Genomic DNA, 19,201 nt, shown 5'->3' on the forward strand with positions numbered 1-19,201 from the left:
ACCCAACTCTCTCCTTTGAGTCACACATTAAAAGCGTTACTAAAACGGCCTTCTTTCATCTCCGTTATATCGCTAAAATTCGCTCCATTTTGTCCACTAAAGACGCCGAGATCATTATCCATGCGTTTGTTACGTCTCGCCTCGATTACTGTAAGGTATTATTTTCGGGTCTCCCCATGTCTAGCATTAAAAGATTACAGTTGGTACAAAATGCGGCTGCTAGACTTTTGACAAGAACAAGAAAGTTTGATCATATTACGCCTGTACTGGCTCACCTGCACTGGCTTCCTGTGCACTTAAGATGTGACTTTAAGGTTTTACTAATTACGTATAAAATACTACACGGTCTAGCTCCATCCTATCTTGCCGATTGTATTGTACCATATGTCCCGGCAAGAAATCTGCGTTCAAAAGACTCCGGCTTATTAGTGATTCCTAGAGCCCAAAAAAAGTCTGCGGGCTATAGAGCGTTTTCCGTTCGGGCTCCAGTACTCTGGAATGCCCTCCCGGTAACAGTTCGAGATGCTACCTCAGTAGAAGCATTTAAGTCTCACGTTAAAACTCATCTGTATACTCTAGCCTTTAAATAGACCTCCTTTTTAGACCAGTTGATCTGCCGCTTCTTTTCTTTCTCCTATGTCCCCCCCTCCCTTGTGGAGGGGGTCCGGTCCGATGACCATGGATGAAGTACTGGCTGTCCAGAGTCGAGACCCAGGATGGACCGCTCGCCTGTATCGATTGGGGACATCTCTACGCTGCTGATACGCCTCCGCTTGAGATTGTCTCCTGTGGACGGGACTCTCGCTGCTGTCTTGGATCCGCTTTGAACTGAACTCTCACAGCATCATGTTAGACCCGCTCGACATCCATTGCTTTCGGTCCCCTAGAGGGGGGGGTTGCCCACATCTGAGGTCCTCTCCAAGGTTTCTCATTGTCACTGGCGTCCCACTGGATGTGAATTCTCCCTGCCCACTGGGTGTGAGTTTTCCTTGCCCTTTTGTGGGTTCTTCCGAGGATGTTGTAGTCGTAATGATTTGTGCAGTCCTTTGAGACATTTGTCATTTGGGGCTATATAAATAAACATTGATTGATTGATTGATTGATTGATTAATGATTGTTTGCAAAAAAAAAAAGGTTTATCAGTTTGAACATCAAATACGTTTTATTTGTAGCATATTCAACTGAATCTGGGTTGAAAATTATTTGCAAATCCTTGTATTTTGTTTATATTTACATCCAACACAATTTTTCAACTAATATGGAAACGGGGTTTGTAAATTAAGAGCAGTATTAAATGTTGTCAGTAATATAAAAAACACACAAAATACTTTGTTTTTCCAAAGTAGTTTGAATAGAGACGAGTGGGAACTGCAGTGGGAAGAAATGCATCTTGAAATATCAGATGCAGATGAACACATTGTTGTAATCCACAATGTGACTTGTGGATTACAACATTGTGTTCATACTTCGGCAAACAATTGTATTCCCATTGTTTGGGTTTTAATAACATATGAAAATAAATGCAACTAAAATAAGTCGCTCACGGCCATTTCTAAAAGTAGACCCCCATGACCCTTTCAAAAATGTGTAATATTCCACCAGTCCTAGTGCACAGGATGCTTTGTAACTTTGTACAAAAATACAATTAATCTGTTTCAGATGGCTTAATACTTGTTTTAAGTACTTCAATATATGTATTATCCGATTTAGATTTCAAGTTTATGTTGAGTAAATAGCCCTCAAACACAACACAACATTTGCCTGGTGCTGTTGTCATCCCTTAGATATAGTGCAGTTATGATATGAAGTGTCCATCGTATTATTAAATTTTGCCAAAATGATGGGAAAACAGTACAATAAAAGGGAGCCACTATAAATAAAAAGGAAAATGGAAAAGATAATCTTATGTGATAGAGTATGAGTACCAAGGGATGTGTTAGAAATTGTATCTGATTGCATCAACGAGAGAACGCACCCGCATCACCACAATGCCAGCAAAGCGTCACATTTTCTTTGTTAATGGGCATAATATTTTGTGTTCAATAGTTTTCAATAAACATAAGCAGAAACATTAAAAATATGTGTTATTGTTTGTAAAATGGCTCCATCTTTTAAACCAGATCGCTCACTGCAGGTGCTGCGGGGTGAACGACTACAGTATTTCCTTCTGTTTAGTGATTTTAAACGGAAGTACAAGTGCTGTTGGTCTACTATTTGTCCATAGCGTTTCTACTTGTATTGATTCTTCATTCATCACTCCAAGCAACGTTTGTAAACTTTACAATATGACTAAAATTATTCGTACTTACTAAAGTAGAAGTGTTTTCATGCATATTTGTACATGTTATCGTAATGTAATGAAGCTAACGTTTTTAGCATTAGTTAATTTGCCTACAAGTTTGTGATAGTATTATTAATTAACAATGGCATTTTTTTTTGTATTGTTTCAGTTTCACATGTTCCTTAGTAAACTCACCAAATGTCACAGTGGACGTATAGATTCTGTTTAGCTGATTGTAAAGCTATCTTCCGCAGCTTGTGGGTCCATGATGACTTGTGTTTTGTTTGACCAGCTGTTTTACTGCTGTGTTACAGGCACCATTTGATAACAATTAAGGAATGTAAAAAAACATTTACAAAATATTTTTTGGTGTAAATAACTAATTTCACAACATACTGTATTTCCTGGATTATAGACCGCACCGGTCTATATTATATTAGCCTCACCGGACTATAAACCGCAGATATATACTTTGTGAAATTTGTTATTTACACAAATAACTTTTGTAAATCTTTATTTACATACCTTAAATGTTTCCAAATGGTGTCTGGAACTCGACAGTAAAACGGCTGATCATACAAAACAGAAGTCATAGTCATGGACTCACTAGCTGCGGAAGCTAGCTTTCCAATCAGCTAAACCGACTCGATAACTCCACAGTGACATTTTGGGGAATATACAAAACTGAAACAATACAAAAAAAAAGCCATTGAAAGTTAATAATACAAAAAAAATACAATCGTAAACATGTTAGCATATTAACTAATGCTAGCGACACTAGCTTCAATACATTACGATAGCACCTTCAAATATGCATGAAAACATTTCTACAAACATCAGACATGTGAAGGTTTAGTAAGTAAAAACGAGTTTCAGTTGTATTGTAAAACTTACAATAGTTGCCTGGAGTGATAAATGAATAATCCAAATGAGTTCAAACCCTATGGACGGCCAGAAGTCCGAACGGCAACTGTACTTTGAGTAGGTTCATACCTCAGCCTAAACAGAAGGGCAATGCCACAACGGCAGTAAGCAAACTTGTCCAATAGACGGCGCTATAGCACAAACACACCTATTTAGTGCGTTTGCTTTATTTTCTCGTCAGTGAAGAAAATCCATAAATTAACAGCACCGTTTTATAAATCGCAGGGTTCAAAGCCTAGGAAAAAAGTAGCTACTTATAGTCCAAATTTTAAATTATACATCTGCGGCTTATAGCGGGCAAACTTTTTTTTTATTCTAAAATTTTGCGGGTACGCGCTGTAGTCTGTAAAATACAGTCATTTTGTATTATAATTAGTGCTGACAAGGGATATATTTTTTTCAATTCGATCAAACATACTTTTACATTTAGATTAAACACAGTAAATTAAATTAACTTAAATTCAATTTTCAGGTAACCATTCACAGTCACCTGATTAATCTGCTTACATACACAATTAATGCAATATTTTTTGTGATCAATCACATCAATTAATGCATTAAATTTACAGCTCTAGTTCTAAAATAAAACAATCATAATAATAGTGTGAGTAATACCTACCGTTGCAACGAGTAATAATACATGCATACTGTACTGAAATGTGCCATTTAATTTTTCAGTGACCCTCCTAGCATGTGTCACACAACAGACAGAATTCACTTGCAGATTAATGTTCATGAATAGAATTGATTTATAGATTTTAACAAAAGTGAGTCGTGTGTGTGTGTGTGTGCCTTGATGAGGTTGTCTTCTGATGGCTGCCACTAAAAAGAGTAATTACTTCACAGATGGTGAGGGGCTGGTCCGTAGCAGACTATGTGATGGAGAACAATCATGGAGGCTTGATTGCTCAAGAAGCACAAGTCAGACCTGACAGGAGGAGGGTCTCCAGGATGTGTGATGATGAGTGTGTGTGTGTAATAGAAATGGGAGGAGGGGGCTGTTTAAGTTTTACTAGGCCACTGCGACCCATTACAGGGTTGACAATGATGTGGTTTGTTGCACACACAAGAGTAGATCAAATCAAATTTCATATGCTGCTCCTGGGTTTCATCTGTTTGATTCATCATCACCTCAAGTATGAGGAAATCATTTGTATTCCAACACAGCAGCACACTCATTTCTCCCTGCGGAGAAATGATTAAGTATTATATGGATAGGTGCAAATGTCAGCCAGTATAAAAGGACAATAAATCCACATGTCACTTATGCAAAGTAATGTAAATGGCGCCCCTGATTAAGACACAGAGTCATTTAAAAAAAAGGGACTGGGAGAACCTTGACACACACACCTATTCTGTCTCAAGCCCTTATACACAGGTTCACACACATGCACACACACACACTACACACGCACATTGTAACTCAATATAAAATTCAACACCAAGATTCACGCAACACAAGCGCTTTTCATAACTATACATTTCAAGCTCTCTTTCACAAACACACACATGCACGTACGCACGCGCGCACACACACACGCACACACACACACACACACACACACACACACACACACACACACACACACACACACACTCTTAGATCCCCCCGTAGCCCTGCGCCTGCCACCAAAGCAGTTTATCAAGTAATTATTGTTTGATTACAGCATTTCATTATCTGCGCTGATTGAGTCACAACCAACGGCAAAGGTCAAGCGCCATTAACACGCTGCTCCAGAAACATATTTCCACGCCGACAGCGTGTTTGCCCTCCCTCTCCTCTGAAAGGGCTAATTGCAAATGCATTTGTTTGAGGAAAGAGGAGAGCGGAGCACACGCTCTGATCTCCCCCAAGTCCCGCTGAGAAAAGAATATTAATCCCACATAGAGAATTCACTTGCACACACACACACACACACACACACACACACACACACACACACACACACTGGGGTAAATGTGTCCCCATCCAATACAGATCTTATAAAACCATTTTGTTAAGACTGTTGATTAGACGTTTCTTATGGCATATGTACATACGAAACATAAATATAGAGCTAGATGATGTTACTCTATTCACAGGGCACACATACTGAGACAACATTCACCCATACGGACAATTTAGAGAGAGAATTTAGCATGCATTTTTTTTTGTCTCAGAGGAACCCCGGCGTACCCAATAAAAATACTGTAGGCTGAATCCATGCAAGCATGAAGAGAGGGTGCAAGTCAGAAGTCAGATTTAAAATCAGAAACTCTTACCTGTGAGGAAAACATGTAAATACGCATATTGTGTTGCACTGTCAACGAGCTAATGGAGGCATTTGGTGCTTTTTCTAACATACAGATATCACACAAATTCTCAGAGAGAAAATGAGAAACCATGTGCTCCATATGAGCTGTGTCAGAAAAGTTTCAGGAGATATATTTAAAAACTTACCGACAGGTTTTTGCCTTCTAAGGCTATGTCTACAGTAAGCCGGATAATCCTTTAAACAAATAATTATTTAGCCTAAGCCTCGTTTCAGCCACACTAAACCAGCGTTTAAGGTCCACCTCTCCTGACAATTTTTTACACAGGTAAGTGCGCCGTGTATTTCTTGAATCTCCGGCTTTTAGCTTTGTATGGACTCACTGATCGTTTACAAACTGAGTTCGAAAAGGAAATGACGCCAGAAAGACCGCACCCCACACAGGAAGTGATGTCAGAAAAATGGAGGCGATCACCAGACATGCCTGTGTGGAAATCACACTTGAATACCTTAAGACAAGCAAACGCGCGATTGCAGCTATTTGAGATACTACACATCTCAGACGGCAACATAGATGGTTGAGTGACGGTTTCGGATAAGACTTGGAAGGACGGCAGCCTGGTGGGATATGTTTGTCACCGAGTGTGTTGTGCCAGCTGAACGGCAAGAGAACTTTAGAATGTCCAGGTCAGCTGTGATTCTACTTGGGGAATAACTTTGTGCATTTGTCGAAGGGGTGACAACGACAGACTACGAAAAACAGTGAATACATTTGGACTGGCAAAGCAGACTATTACTAGTTATTATCTGCAATGTATGTCGAGCGATTACTCAATGTGTAGTTTTGTACTCCATAACCATTGTGAAGCCATGAAATGGTTGCTACCGTCAAGTACGACCGCCAATTTCAGCCTACAAGCACAGTGTCCTGACCAGATATCTATGATTGTTGTAAAATGTTCTTCATCACATTGTTTACTTCCACACGTCCATTAAAGATATGATTCATGTATGATGGCTCAGGTGTGATTCACTACAATAGTCTAACAGCTGCTGATGGTGAGGCAAGCAAGGTTTACTGTTAAAAGAAATGTGGCAATAGTCTACATTGAAACACAGGGTAAGGATACACTTCCAGGTCAGCGGTGACTGTAACGCGCGCATTTTTTCCACGCATGCACATTGCGCCGGCGGACGGAGGGGGGGAGGGGTCTTAAACGACCATTGTGTGTGTGTGGACACGGATAAGGTTAGGTGGGATTTACCCTGGATAACCTTAGCCGGCTTAGTGTAGAAGGAGCCTAAGTAATCCTCTTTGAGTTCAACGCAATTTCCCAGCATTTTCTGCCACACCTTTCTTTCTTTCTTTCTTAGTTTATTTCGAACATGAACACATTTACAATACAATACAAACAATGTAATATCACCTCACATAACATCATGTCTGAAAAAGAGAAGGCTTATTTAATCCTACCCCTTTCCCACGTCAGAGCGCCCAAAAATTTATACATTCATTTACTGACCTTTTTTACAGCAAAATAGTAAAATGACATCTGTGAATGAGTAATACAACAGTTCTGTAACATGTAATTAATTAATCCAGTCATTACCAACATACTAAGATGAAAAATATCTTATTTTCAATAAGGTTGAAAGTGTTTCTCATAATTTTTCTTCTTTGTACTTTGTAAGCACTATTAATTTGAACAGCCTCTTAAACAGCCTCTTAGTACATTGTTTGATTTCTATGCTTAATCCATTCCATAATTTAATTCCACACACTGATATGCTAAAGGTTTTAAGTGTTGTACGTGCATACAAATGTTTTAAATTAGATATTCCTCTAAGGTTATATTTCTTCTCTTTAGTTGCGAAGAATTGTTGTACATTCTTTGGTAGCAGGTTATAGTTTGCTATGTACATCATTTTAGCTGTTTGCAATTTTACCAAATCATCGAGCTTTTATATTTTTGACTCAATAAATAAAAGGTTTGTATGTAATCTATATCCAACATTATGTATTATTCTAATTGATCTTTTTTGTAACAGTTAACGGATGTAGCGCACATTTGTAGTTATTAACACATATTTCTGCACAATAACTCAGATATAGTAACACTTGCGAGCAGTAGAGAATATAAAGTGATTTATATATTCCCTTTAATAGGGGAACTGCACTTTTTTGGGGGAATTTATGCTATGATTCACAATCCTTATGAGAAACAAGACCACTTGTGTGTATGTATATAAGGGATGTGAATCTCTTTGTGATGGACGATTTGATTTCAATACATGGGTTACGACACGATTCAAAAACTATTCATAAAACTGAATGATTTGATGTAATTTAATTTAGTGTATAAAGGATTCAATAAGATTTGTATGAACGATTTGATTCTATGGTTAACATTTGTTGATGGTCACATTCCTTTCTACACCACAAAAGAACATAAGCATTCCTTATACGCTCCTCCTCATCTTAGATGATGATTAGTTAGGACCTTGGCACCAAGCGCTCAGAGTAGATTTGTCCAGCTAAGACTAACTGCTCGGATGAGAGGCCAAACATCTTGTAAGAAAACTGATCAGTTGAATGCCATGAAAATAACAATAATCTGATGAATAAGAGCACTCATAGGCAAATTAATCTACAAATATACAATATATATATATATATATATATATATGTATATAGTATTACTATTTTTCTTTTTATATACATTGTATATATGTATACAGTGTGTGTGTGTATATATATATATATATACATATATATGTATACACCGTGTATAAATATATATGTAGCATTGATGTAGCAAGGTACGTTTGCCGTGTAGCTTGTAGTGCACCTTGCTACAATTCTCCAGGGCAGAGCTGGGCAAATATTTGGACTCAGGGGGCCACATTGAAAAAAAAATGTGTCTGTGGGGGGGGGGGGGGCAAAGTGTGTGTGTATATATATATTAACATATATATGTATACACCGTGTATAAATATATATGTAACATTGATGTAGCAAGGTACGTTTGCCGTGTAGCTTGTAGTGCACCTTGCTACAATTCTCCAGGGCAGAGCTGGGCAAATATTTGGACTCAGGGGGCCACATTGAAAAAAAAAATGCGTCTGGGGGGGGGGGGCAAAGTGTTTGTATTTATAAATTATATATACACATTTAGCTGTAAAAATATGCTGCACACTATGTTTGTTTGGGTCCCTTCTTTTCAGGAACACTATCACCAAAAGTCACAATGTCCGGTAGAATTTTTAAAAACGTTATGACCGACCACCTCAAAAAACGAAATGGAATTTTACAGTTTTTTTCACTAAATGGGAGACCCAAAATGTACATTAAAATAAAGTAAGTGGGATTACAATATTAACTAAGAACTGGTAATGGTTCGTGATGTATTAGCTACCGGGCCGCACAGAAACAATAATTAATTTATGAACCACCACATTTTGTCCGACTTAATTTTCCGCTGTCCCACTAAACCAGGGGTGTCAAACTCAAATACATAGTGGGCCAAAATTTAAAACTGAACAAAGCCGCGGGCCAAGGTTGAAGAAATTATCCTTTTAATAGGGACCCAAACAAGTTTTGCAATGAATATTGAACAAGCGAGGCTTAAATAAGGCAGCACGGTGGACCAGGGGTTAGTGCATCTGCCTCACAATACGAAGGTCCTGAGTAATCCTGGGTTCAATCCCGGGCTCGGGATCTTTCTGTGTGGAGTTCGCATGTTCTCCCTGTGACTGTGTGGGTTCCCCTCCGGGTACTCCGGCTTCCTCCCATGGAACAGGCAGAGCTTATATAACGTAATTGTGCAAAATCAACTTTCAAAAAACAAATGAAAAAACATCAGTGGTATATTAAATAAAATGTTATTTAAAAAATTAATGCCTCTTTTCTATTTGCAGCCTTCTGAGGTAAATATCAACTTTAACTTTTTCCACAGGCTAATAAATTCAAAAATAAAACAAAAATGAGGTGGGCAGTGTTTGGTGGTAGCGGAGGTTGTATATTGTAGCGTTCCGGATGAGTTAGTGCTGCAAGGAGTTCTGGGTATTTGTTCTGTTGTGTTTATGTTGTGTTACGGTTCGGGTGTTCTCCTGAAATGTGTTTTGTCATTCTTGTTTGGTGTGGGTTCACAGTGTGGCGCATATTTGTAACAATGTTAAAGTTGTTTATATGGCCACCCTCACTGTGACCTGTATGGCTGTTGACCAAGTATGCGTGACATTCGCATATGTGTGTGTAAAAGCTGCATATATTATGTGACTTGGCCAGCACGCTGTTTATATGGAGGAAAAGAGGACGTGACGACATGTTGTAGAGGACGCTAAAGGCAGTGCCTTTAAGGCACGCTCCCAATATTGTTGTCCGGGTGGAAACAGGAGAATGGTTGCCCAGGGAGATTTTCGGGAAGGGCACTAAACTTGGGGAGTCTCCCGGGAAAATCGGGAGGGTTGGCAAATATGAGTGTTAGCGGTGAATTTGGTGTTACCGGCGGGCCAGCTCTAATGTTAATTTAATATTGCCTCAAGGGCCAAATGAAATTAAACGGTGGGCCAAATTTGGCCCGCGGGCCAGAGTTTGACACTCATGCACTAAACACACCAGTAAGGTAGTTAATAGATGTATATTACAACTATTTTGTTATAGTACATGGGACAATGCACATTAATGGACATATATAATGTTAATGTACCAGATTATAGCCAAAGGAAGATTTTTCATGCTAATTTGTTTGTTGTTTTTATCCGCCACACGTAGAAAGCTGGTCTGTGAAAATAATGCATACATTAAACCGGTCCCTGGTGGAAAAAAGGTTGGGGAACCCTGCATTAAACCATATACAATTGTATTTACAATCTACAAAGTATGTGAAAACACAGTTTAGACATCACAAAATGCCACAAATTCAATCAGCCAAAGTGTCAAAGTGTACAGTCAGTTGTGTGTTTGTGTGTGGTCTTACCTGGGTGGGAATGAAATTTCCAATTCATGCAGCCGATCCTTGAACACTGACAGCTCTTTGTCAAACTCTAAAAGCTGTGGAAATAAAAAAGAAGTAATGACTAAAAAGGATGCAGTGAACAATCACAAATATTTCAATGACATGAGATGAGCAGTATGTAATATATTCCTATGTACCACAATAGAAAATGCATCAATATTAAGAATTTAGTTTCAGCCGGTAAGCCTGGCAGACATAAGTGACAACGTTCAATATTCATCTTTCACAGATTTTTCTAATAGAAGAGCTGCAATGACATCAACTACTCAATAACAACACAATTCACTGCTGACCACTTTGATTGATTACTATCCATCCATTATCTCTATCGCTTATCCCGCGCAGGGTCACAGGGACACGGAGGCTATCCCAGCGGACTCAGGACACAAGGCGGGGCACGATTGCACGGCTGACACATTGAGACACTCGCCATCACACATCTGGACACTTTATTTGGTTTTTATTTTACGACGGAAAGAACCAATCTCACACATAAAAAGGCCAGAGTCCAAGCTTGAAAGAGCTAACTTGAGACTAATTATACAAGTCTAAGATATGTTTTTTGATATTTTTGTATCGATCGTTCATCCTTTTAGTTACTAAAATGCATGAACGTCTATAACTAAAATGTTGTATATTATTAAAATCAAATAACACTTAATAATGGACAGATTTACGGCAGTTGAAACTACGTGTGTTATTGTGTGTGTGTGCGTGTGTGTGTCCATGGCCTACATTGGGGTCTCTCTCCACACTGCCAGTCCATCGACACACTCTTCATTAATCATGTCTCCTCACCCAGCTGTACTCACTCACAAGAGCGTACACACACGCGTCCCCCAATTTACCCCCTTTCACAAAACCCATAAATCATTAGTGAAAAGTGCAATTAGCAGCCTCTTGTACACATTAATTATCTGGGAGATGAACAGGTAGCTATGACACCTGCATCACCGCCTCCCTGGGAGACAGACATGGATGTCCCCTCAGCAGCAGCCCTTAGAGGGCCTCTCTCTGCCTTCTCTTCTCAGAAAGAAAGGCGTCAGAATTGGATCTGAGGCAGTCAGTTTTATTGGTAGAATGGGCTGTCGTACATCTTTTAAAGACAATAACATTACTGTCTGCAGATCCTATGAGAGAAGCAAGACAGGCAGCTTGGCATTAATGACATTACATTGGTGTATTACATACTGTGTAACACTGAAGGCTACATGATGAGATATCAAAAGAGCAGATGGGTAATATTTGGGAGCTGTCTTTGGAAAGCACCATCTGCGTTCTGAGGAAATTCTATCCATCCATCCATTTTCTACTGCTTGTCCCTTGTCTGGAGGACTGGAGCCTATCCCTGCTGCACTTGGTAAACCCTGGACAAGTCGCCAACAAAGAAATAGACAGACAACATTCACACTCACATTCACACACTAGGGCAAATTTAGTGTTGCAAATCAACCTATCCCCAGGTGCATGTCTTTGGAGGTGCGAGGAAGCCGGAGTACCTAGAGGGAACCCACGCAGTCACGGGGAGAACATGCAAACTCCACACAGAAACATGTCCGCTAACCACTGTACCACTATGCTGCCCTAGTAGGGAAATTAACTGTATAAATCAGGAGTGTCAAACTCATTTTAGATCGGGGGCCACATGGAGAAAAATCTACTCCCAAGTGGGCCAGACTGGTAAAATCACGGCACGATAACTTAAAAATAAAGACAACTTCAGATTGTTTTCTTAGCTTAAAAATAGAACAAACACATTCTGAAATTGTACAAATCATTATGTTGTTGGGGTTTTTTTTTACACTTACATGTTGCAGTTAATTATATTCTATCTTTATTTGTCATTATTTATACTTTCTGAATAAATTATGTGATAATGTTCCTCAGTCAACTTATTGGTGTTAATTTTCAATCTATCAAGATAAAACAAAATTATATCAAAATCAAATTACAGTATTTTATTTATGTAGTTTGATCATTTTCCTCATCCGATGTACTAACATCATGTGGTTTATTTGGGACATATGCAGCATCATCAACAAAGATAAAAAGAATTGCTTTTGCGACATTTAGTAGACACATTTAAAACATCTGTTTCTTTCATTCAAAAATTTCAGGTTCCTTTTTTATACTTAGCAAACTCATCCCGCAGGCCGGATAAAACCTGATCCTGCCCTCGGGCCGTACGTTTGACACCCTTGGAAAAAATAAATGCGCGATAAAATCAACTGTAAAATACAAAGTGACCTGATAGCATAGTTAATAAATACAAATAAATATATGTTTAAATTACCTTGGACAGTGGTAAAGTAGCACCTGTTGCCTGTCCCCTCTTCCTAAAATTGGACTTTTTCATGAAATATAATCATTTAAATCCATCAGAAAATATTTTACATATTCTTCTAATTCCTTATGCCAACTGTACTATATGTTTATTTTGTAAAATAAATATATTGGGCTTTCAAATGATACAAATATTTAATTAAGATTAACTGATAATCGTGATTAATCACAGACAAAAATGTATTTTACCTTTAAAAAGTAACCCAGGTAATTATTTATTTTAAATACTATCAATTAGGGCTAAAGCTGTCAATTACTTAATCAATCCACCCATTTTCTATACTGTTCATTCTCTTTAGGGTCACAGGTTAGCTGGAGTCCACGTTTAACATACTGTAAATTACGGACTGTAAACAGCTACTTTTTCCCCGTGTTTTGTACACAGTGGCTTATAAAACGGTGCAGCTAGTTTATGGACTTTTCTTCGCTGACAGCCAGAATGCAAAAAGGAAAAAAAAAACATGCAAATACACTGAATAGCTGTGTTATTGTTTTTGGACGTGTTTGATCACTGCAGGTACTGTTTAGAATAGTGCTTTTCACTAGCGGTAAAACTGACGTTTGGTCTTCTAGCCTTCAACAACATTGCTACATGTATGGATTCTTCATTCAAGCAATATTTTTAAGTTTTACAATATAACTAAAACAATTCATTCTTACTAAACCATCCCATGTGTGATGTCTGTAGGAGTGTTTACATGCATATTTGTATGTGCAGGTAATAAAGCTTGCATCGTTAGCATGAGCTAATATGCTAACACGTTTACGAGTGTCTTCATTAGTATTAACTTAACATGCCATTCTGTTTGTATTGTTTAAGTTTCTTAACGTCACCAAGATGTCACTATGGACTTATTGAGTCTTTTTAGCTGATTGGAAAGCTAGCTTTCCGCAGCTAGTGGGTGAATGATGATGACATCTGTTTTGTTTGATCAGCCGTTTTACTGCCGAGTTACAGACACTGTTTGAAAACAATCAAAGTATGTAAATAAACATTCAAAGAATCTTTCTGTGTCAATAACTAATTTCAAAAAGTATATATTTGCGGCTTATAGTCCTGTGAGGCTAAGACATGGAAAAATTCATTGAGATTTCTGTGTTTTTACTGTCTCCTTCACTAACTGGTTCTTTGCTACCATTTTTCATATCATATTTGTACTACCATATTTTTCGGACTATAAGTCGCAGTTTTTTTCATAGTTTGGCCGGGGGTGCGACATATACTCCGGCGCGACTTATGTGTGAAATCATTAACACATTACCGTAAAATCCATCCATCCAACCACTTTCTACCGCTTATTCCCTTTGGGGTCGCTGGTGCCTATCTCAGCTACAATATAAAATAATATTATTTATCTCATTCGCGGAAGAGACGAAGAAAATGTCAGCAATCGTAACACACACGTCAGCAATCGTCACATACACGTCAACCAATAAGAATTCTGCGGGGGAGGGTCATGGCAGAAGTGCATTGTGGGTCATGGGATGTTAACCGCTATATGCTAAGGCTATAGCTATTAAAATGGATCATTTCATCGTTGGCGGTAACTTATAAAAATTGAGAAGGGCTGAACAAAAAATGGCACAGAAAAGGAAATCATGTACTGCAGATTACAAGCTGGACGTAGCGAAATATGCAGCAGAAAAGGACAAGAGGAAGTGGTGCATACCTTTGGACTTGGCAGAGTTGTTTAGAAGCGACATCGAGGAAGAAGATTTCATGGGATTTATCGATTAGGAGTGACAGATTGTTTGGTAAACGTGTAGCATGTTCTAGATGTTATAGTTATTTGAATGACTCTTACCATAATATTTTATGTTAACATACCAGGCACCTCCTCAGTTGGTTATTTATGCGTCATATAACGTACACTTATTCAGCCTGTTGTTCACTATTCTTTATTTGTTTTAAATTGCCTTTCAAATGTCTATTCTTGGTGTTGGATTTTATCAAATACATTTCCCCCAAAAATGCGACTTATACTCCAGATATGTTTTTTTTCCCATCTTTATTATGCATTTCCGGCCCGTGCGATGTATACTCCGGAGCGATTAATAATCCGAAAAATACGGTAATATAATTTTATAATGTCGTTATGTTGTTGTTGTTTTCACTGCAATTCCCCCCTCTGTCCTCCTTTTTTTCTTCTTTCTATCCCGTTTTTCTCCGGTCCGGCTGCGCCAAAAATTAATATAAATCCATTTTATAAAGTCATATACAAATAGGTTAAGAAGACAAATATCCCACACTTCTCTTTTGTGAAGTGAATTTGTACAGATATGGGCATCTACATCAACAATATGATTTGTCTGAGTGGCTGGACAGGACAGGAACAATATTTTCTTCCAAAATGTTGTGGGTACAGCTTATACAGAAAACTCTCCGCTGTTAGCTGCCACACATACATAGGCACCTTTACACCACAGTTCTCATTATGTCAGCGTATTTAAAGTTCGGGGAAATTCATGTGGTCCGTATTTTATCAAATTTGAACTAGTTACAACCATTAAAGGCCTACTAAAACCCACTATTACCGACCACGCAGTCTGATAGTTTATATATCAATGATGAAATATTAACATTGCAACACATGCCAATACGGCCAGTTTAGTTTACTAAATTACAATTTTAAATTTCCCGCGGAGTTTCTTGTTGAAAACGTCGCGGAATGATGACGCGTATGATGACGCGTGCGCGTGACGTCTCGGGTTGGAGGGGACATATTAGCCCAGCACCACACACGGCTAAAAGTAGTCTCTGTGTTGATGAATCTTTTGCAATTTCTTCAATTAATAATGGAGACTATAAAAAACAATGCTGTTGGAGGAAAGCGGTGGATTGCAGCTGCCTTTAGCACCGAAACACAGCCGGTGTTTTTTGTTTGTTGTGAAGCTTTAACACAGAGCGGTCAAGCGAACATGTTTCTCTACGTCAACCAGCAAGTTTTTGGATGGGAAAATTGTGATATTAATATCTCTTACCGGAGACTTCAGTGGATTATGGGACTTCCACCTCCTGCTCAAAAAGGCAGCTGTGATCTTGGCTCCTCCATTACTTCTCTGAGAGACACAGGCGTTCACCACAACCATCCGACTTTCAGGTATGACTTTACAATCTCACTAAAACACTATTAAAACAATTAGCAGATAAGGGATCTTCCAGAATTATCCTAGTAAATGTGTCTAATTACATCTGAAATGGTCCCACTGCCGCCTGGAGCCGTCGCTTTTTTTTTTTTGTGCTTCACTCTAACTTTCTTAATCAACAAATCATTCATCCTCACTCAAATTAATGGGGAAATTGTCGTTGTCTCGGTCCGAATAGCTCTTGCTGCTGGAGGCTCACATTATAAACAATGTGAGGATGTGAGGAGCCCTACAACCCGTGACGTCCCGCGCACATCGTCCGCTACTTCCGGTAAAGGCAAGGCTTTTTTATTAGCGACCAAAAGTTGCAAACTTTATCGTCGATGTTCTTTACTAAATCCTTTCAGCAAAAATATGGCAATATGGCGAAATGATCAAGTATGACACATAGATTGGACATGCTATCCCTGTTTGAATAAGAAAATCTCATTTCAGTAGGCCTTTAAACGATCAATCAAAGCAACAAAATATAAATCAAAGTTTTTTTTTTCTGATTAAATTCATCGATTAATTGTTGCAGCTCTTCTAATACCATGATACTGGATATTGTCCATCCATTACACTGTATGCTTTTCTAAACAATTCAACACAAAATGGACACTCACACTCTTTTACAGATACACATAAGCTGATAAGACATACAATCTGATATAATGTCATACATGTTGACAAATGATCGACTGTGATCAGATGACACTGACGTTACCCTACTCTTGAAAAACAAACCGTGAGTACAGTTGCTGTTTCAAACCTTTTTTTAGAGGTGGTATTGTGCTGAGAAGAGATTGTAAAACATGTTTGCTAGTGTTGACGTTAATTGTGAACACTGGCAAAGTTAACAATCAACTAATGAAAAAGTGACCATCCTCCGATTTAGATGACTTCACTGAAAGTATGTGTTTTGTAAATATGAACAGAAACATAAAGATGTTTTAAACAAGGCAAAATTATAACAACACTCCCAAAACACCGTTTTAAAGATCGCCTATACTGTCACTGGCGGTGAGGAAAGGGGCAGGCAAAGGGACATGATGTTTTGTTGTGCTTCAAAAATTAAAGGACAAGAGTTAAAGATTTCAAAATGTTATAATTTTTGGGTGGGACACACGCTTCTGTCTCCAATGTTGGAGGGGGACACGCCTGGGATCTGGAGTTTCTTTTAGGATGAAAAAAAGCTCATTTTGAACAAAAAAGTTGTTACATTTTTATTTTAATTCTCGTCTTTTCAGCACCGTTCTCAGTCTATTTCCCTGTGTTTGTACTCTCTCTCACAAGCTGTCAATGAGTCTGACGGACGTGTTGTCAAGGTAACGCTGCAGGCAGCTTCGGCGAAGGGGCAGCGTCTTTGCATCCACATCGAACGCGGCCATATTTAATACAAAGGCAGTGAAAACTCACGGAAAGCAAGTGCTGTTACAGAAAATGAGTTTCAACTCAGTATTATTGCGTTATCTTAAAAAAAACCACAAAACTATTTGGATAAAATTCACACTTTAGTCCGGTCTTTGAGTTTTCTTACCCCACACTCCACAAGTCACATATTTGTTCCTGCGAACAAATACAGTGGGGCAAAAAAGTATTTAGTCAGCCACCGATTGTGCAAGTTCTCCCACTTAAAATGATGACAGAGGTCTGTAATTTTCATCATTGGTACACTTCAACTGTGAGAGACAGAATAAGAAAAAAAAGGTCCAGGAATTCACATTGTAGGAATTTTAAAGAATTTATTTGTAAATGATGGTGGAAAATAAGTATTTGGTCAACCATTCAAAGCTCTCACTGATGGAAGGAGGTTTTGGCTCAAAATCTCACGATACATGGCCCCATTCATTCTTTCCTTAACACGGATAAGTTGTCCTGTCCCCTTAGCAGAAAAACAGCCCCAAAGCATGATGTTTCCACCCCCATGCTTCAAAGTAGGTATGGTGTTCTTGGTATACAACTCAGTATTCTTCTTCCTCCAAACATGAAAAGTTGAGTTTATACCAAAATGGATACATGGATGATACAGCAGAGGATTGGGAGAATGTCATGTGGTCATTTGAAACCAAAATAGAACTTTTTGAAGAATACTGAGTTGCATCCCAAGAACACCACACCTACTGTCAAGCATGGGGGTGGAAACATCATGCTTTGGGGCTGTTTTTCTGCTAAGGGGACAGGACGATTGATCCGTGTTAAGGAAAGAATGAATGGGGCCATGTATCGTGAGATTTTGAGCCAAAACCTCCTTCCATCAGTGAGAGCTTTCAATGGTTGACCAAAAACTTATTATCCACCATAATTTAGAAATAAATTCTTTAAAATTCCTACAATGTGAATTCCTGGATTTTTTTTCATATTCTGTCTCGCACAGTTGAAGTGTACCTATGATGAAATTTACAGACCTCTGTCATCATTTTAAGTGGGAGAACTAGCACAATTAGTGGCTGACTAAATACTTTTTTGCCCCACTGTATATCTGAATTGCAATGACTTTATTTAACTTGTGGCGTGGAGTGAATTCAATTCAAATTCTTCATATGTACTCAATTCAAATTCTAATTCAGAATTTTGCACAAGCCTGGTAACTATATCGCCTACCCTGACACATTTATGCCGTGTGCGTCGTGCCTATGACTGCGTGTGCAGTTCAAATCACTGTCACGCAGACACATTATCAGCTGGAGTCCAAAACGCCCCTTGGCGATCGCTCTCTGTGTTAGTATTTGTGATTATGTGTCAGCCATGTAGAACAGTGCCCATTACTTCCAGCCAGTGGGGCCTCCCAGTCTGAGTCGGTGCGGTTCAGAAGGGCAAATGCGCCGCATTCATCAAACTCACACTGCGGGGGTCATAAGAGAGACTCACACACTGTGAATGAGGGATGGCACAGCATGGGATGCAACCCCACGCTCCACTGTGCACCCTGTCCCACCATCCATCCACTGAGTGTGTGTCCATGTGTCAAAACCTAGTCAACATGTTAAGGTACACACCGTGATCACAATAAGATATATAAAAGAACTATCAATGATCATTAGGGCTTGAACATGAGACCATTTGGAACTGTGTTTACTTCAAAATGGCTTAGTCAAGAAAAGTTTTAGGAGAAGTAATAATGCATCAATGTTTGTTTTTATGCTGCAACTTTATTTTTGTTGTGCCTTTTTATTTGAGTCAATTACCAGTCCTGACGGTGACAAGCTTTGCCACTCTGACACATCCATCCATCCATTCATTTTCTACCGCTTATT

General features: G+C 38.7%; 1 protein-coding gene across 3 annotated transcripts in view; it reads right to left on the minus strand.

Moving 5' to 3' along the window:
* The window catches only part of LOC133559275 (inositol polyphosphate-5-phosphatase A-like), a 453,585-nt gene that overhangs the window by 77,175 nt on the left and 357,209 nt on the right, over positions 1-19,201 (minus strand). For all 3 annotated transcript variants that reach the window (XM_061910884.1, XM_061910882.1, XM_061910883.1), the window contains one exon: positions 10,437-10,510. In XM_061910884.1, the coding sequence (XP_061766868.1) occupies positions 10,437-10,510 (74 nt within the window). The remainder of the gene's footprint in view (positions 1-10,436; positions 10,511-19,201) is intronic.

The sequence above is a fragment of the Nerophis ophidion genome, linkage group LG09 (assembly GCF_033978795.1).
Source record: "Nerophis ophidion isolate RoL-2023_Sa linkage group LG09, RoL_Noph_v1.0, whole genome shotgun sequence".
Classification (NCBI taxonomy): Eukaryota; Metazoa; Chordata; class Actinopteri; order Syngnathiformes; family Syngnathidae; genus Nerophis; species Nerophis ophidion.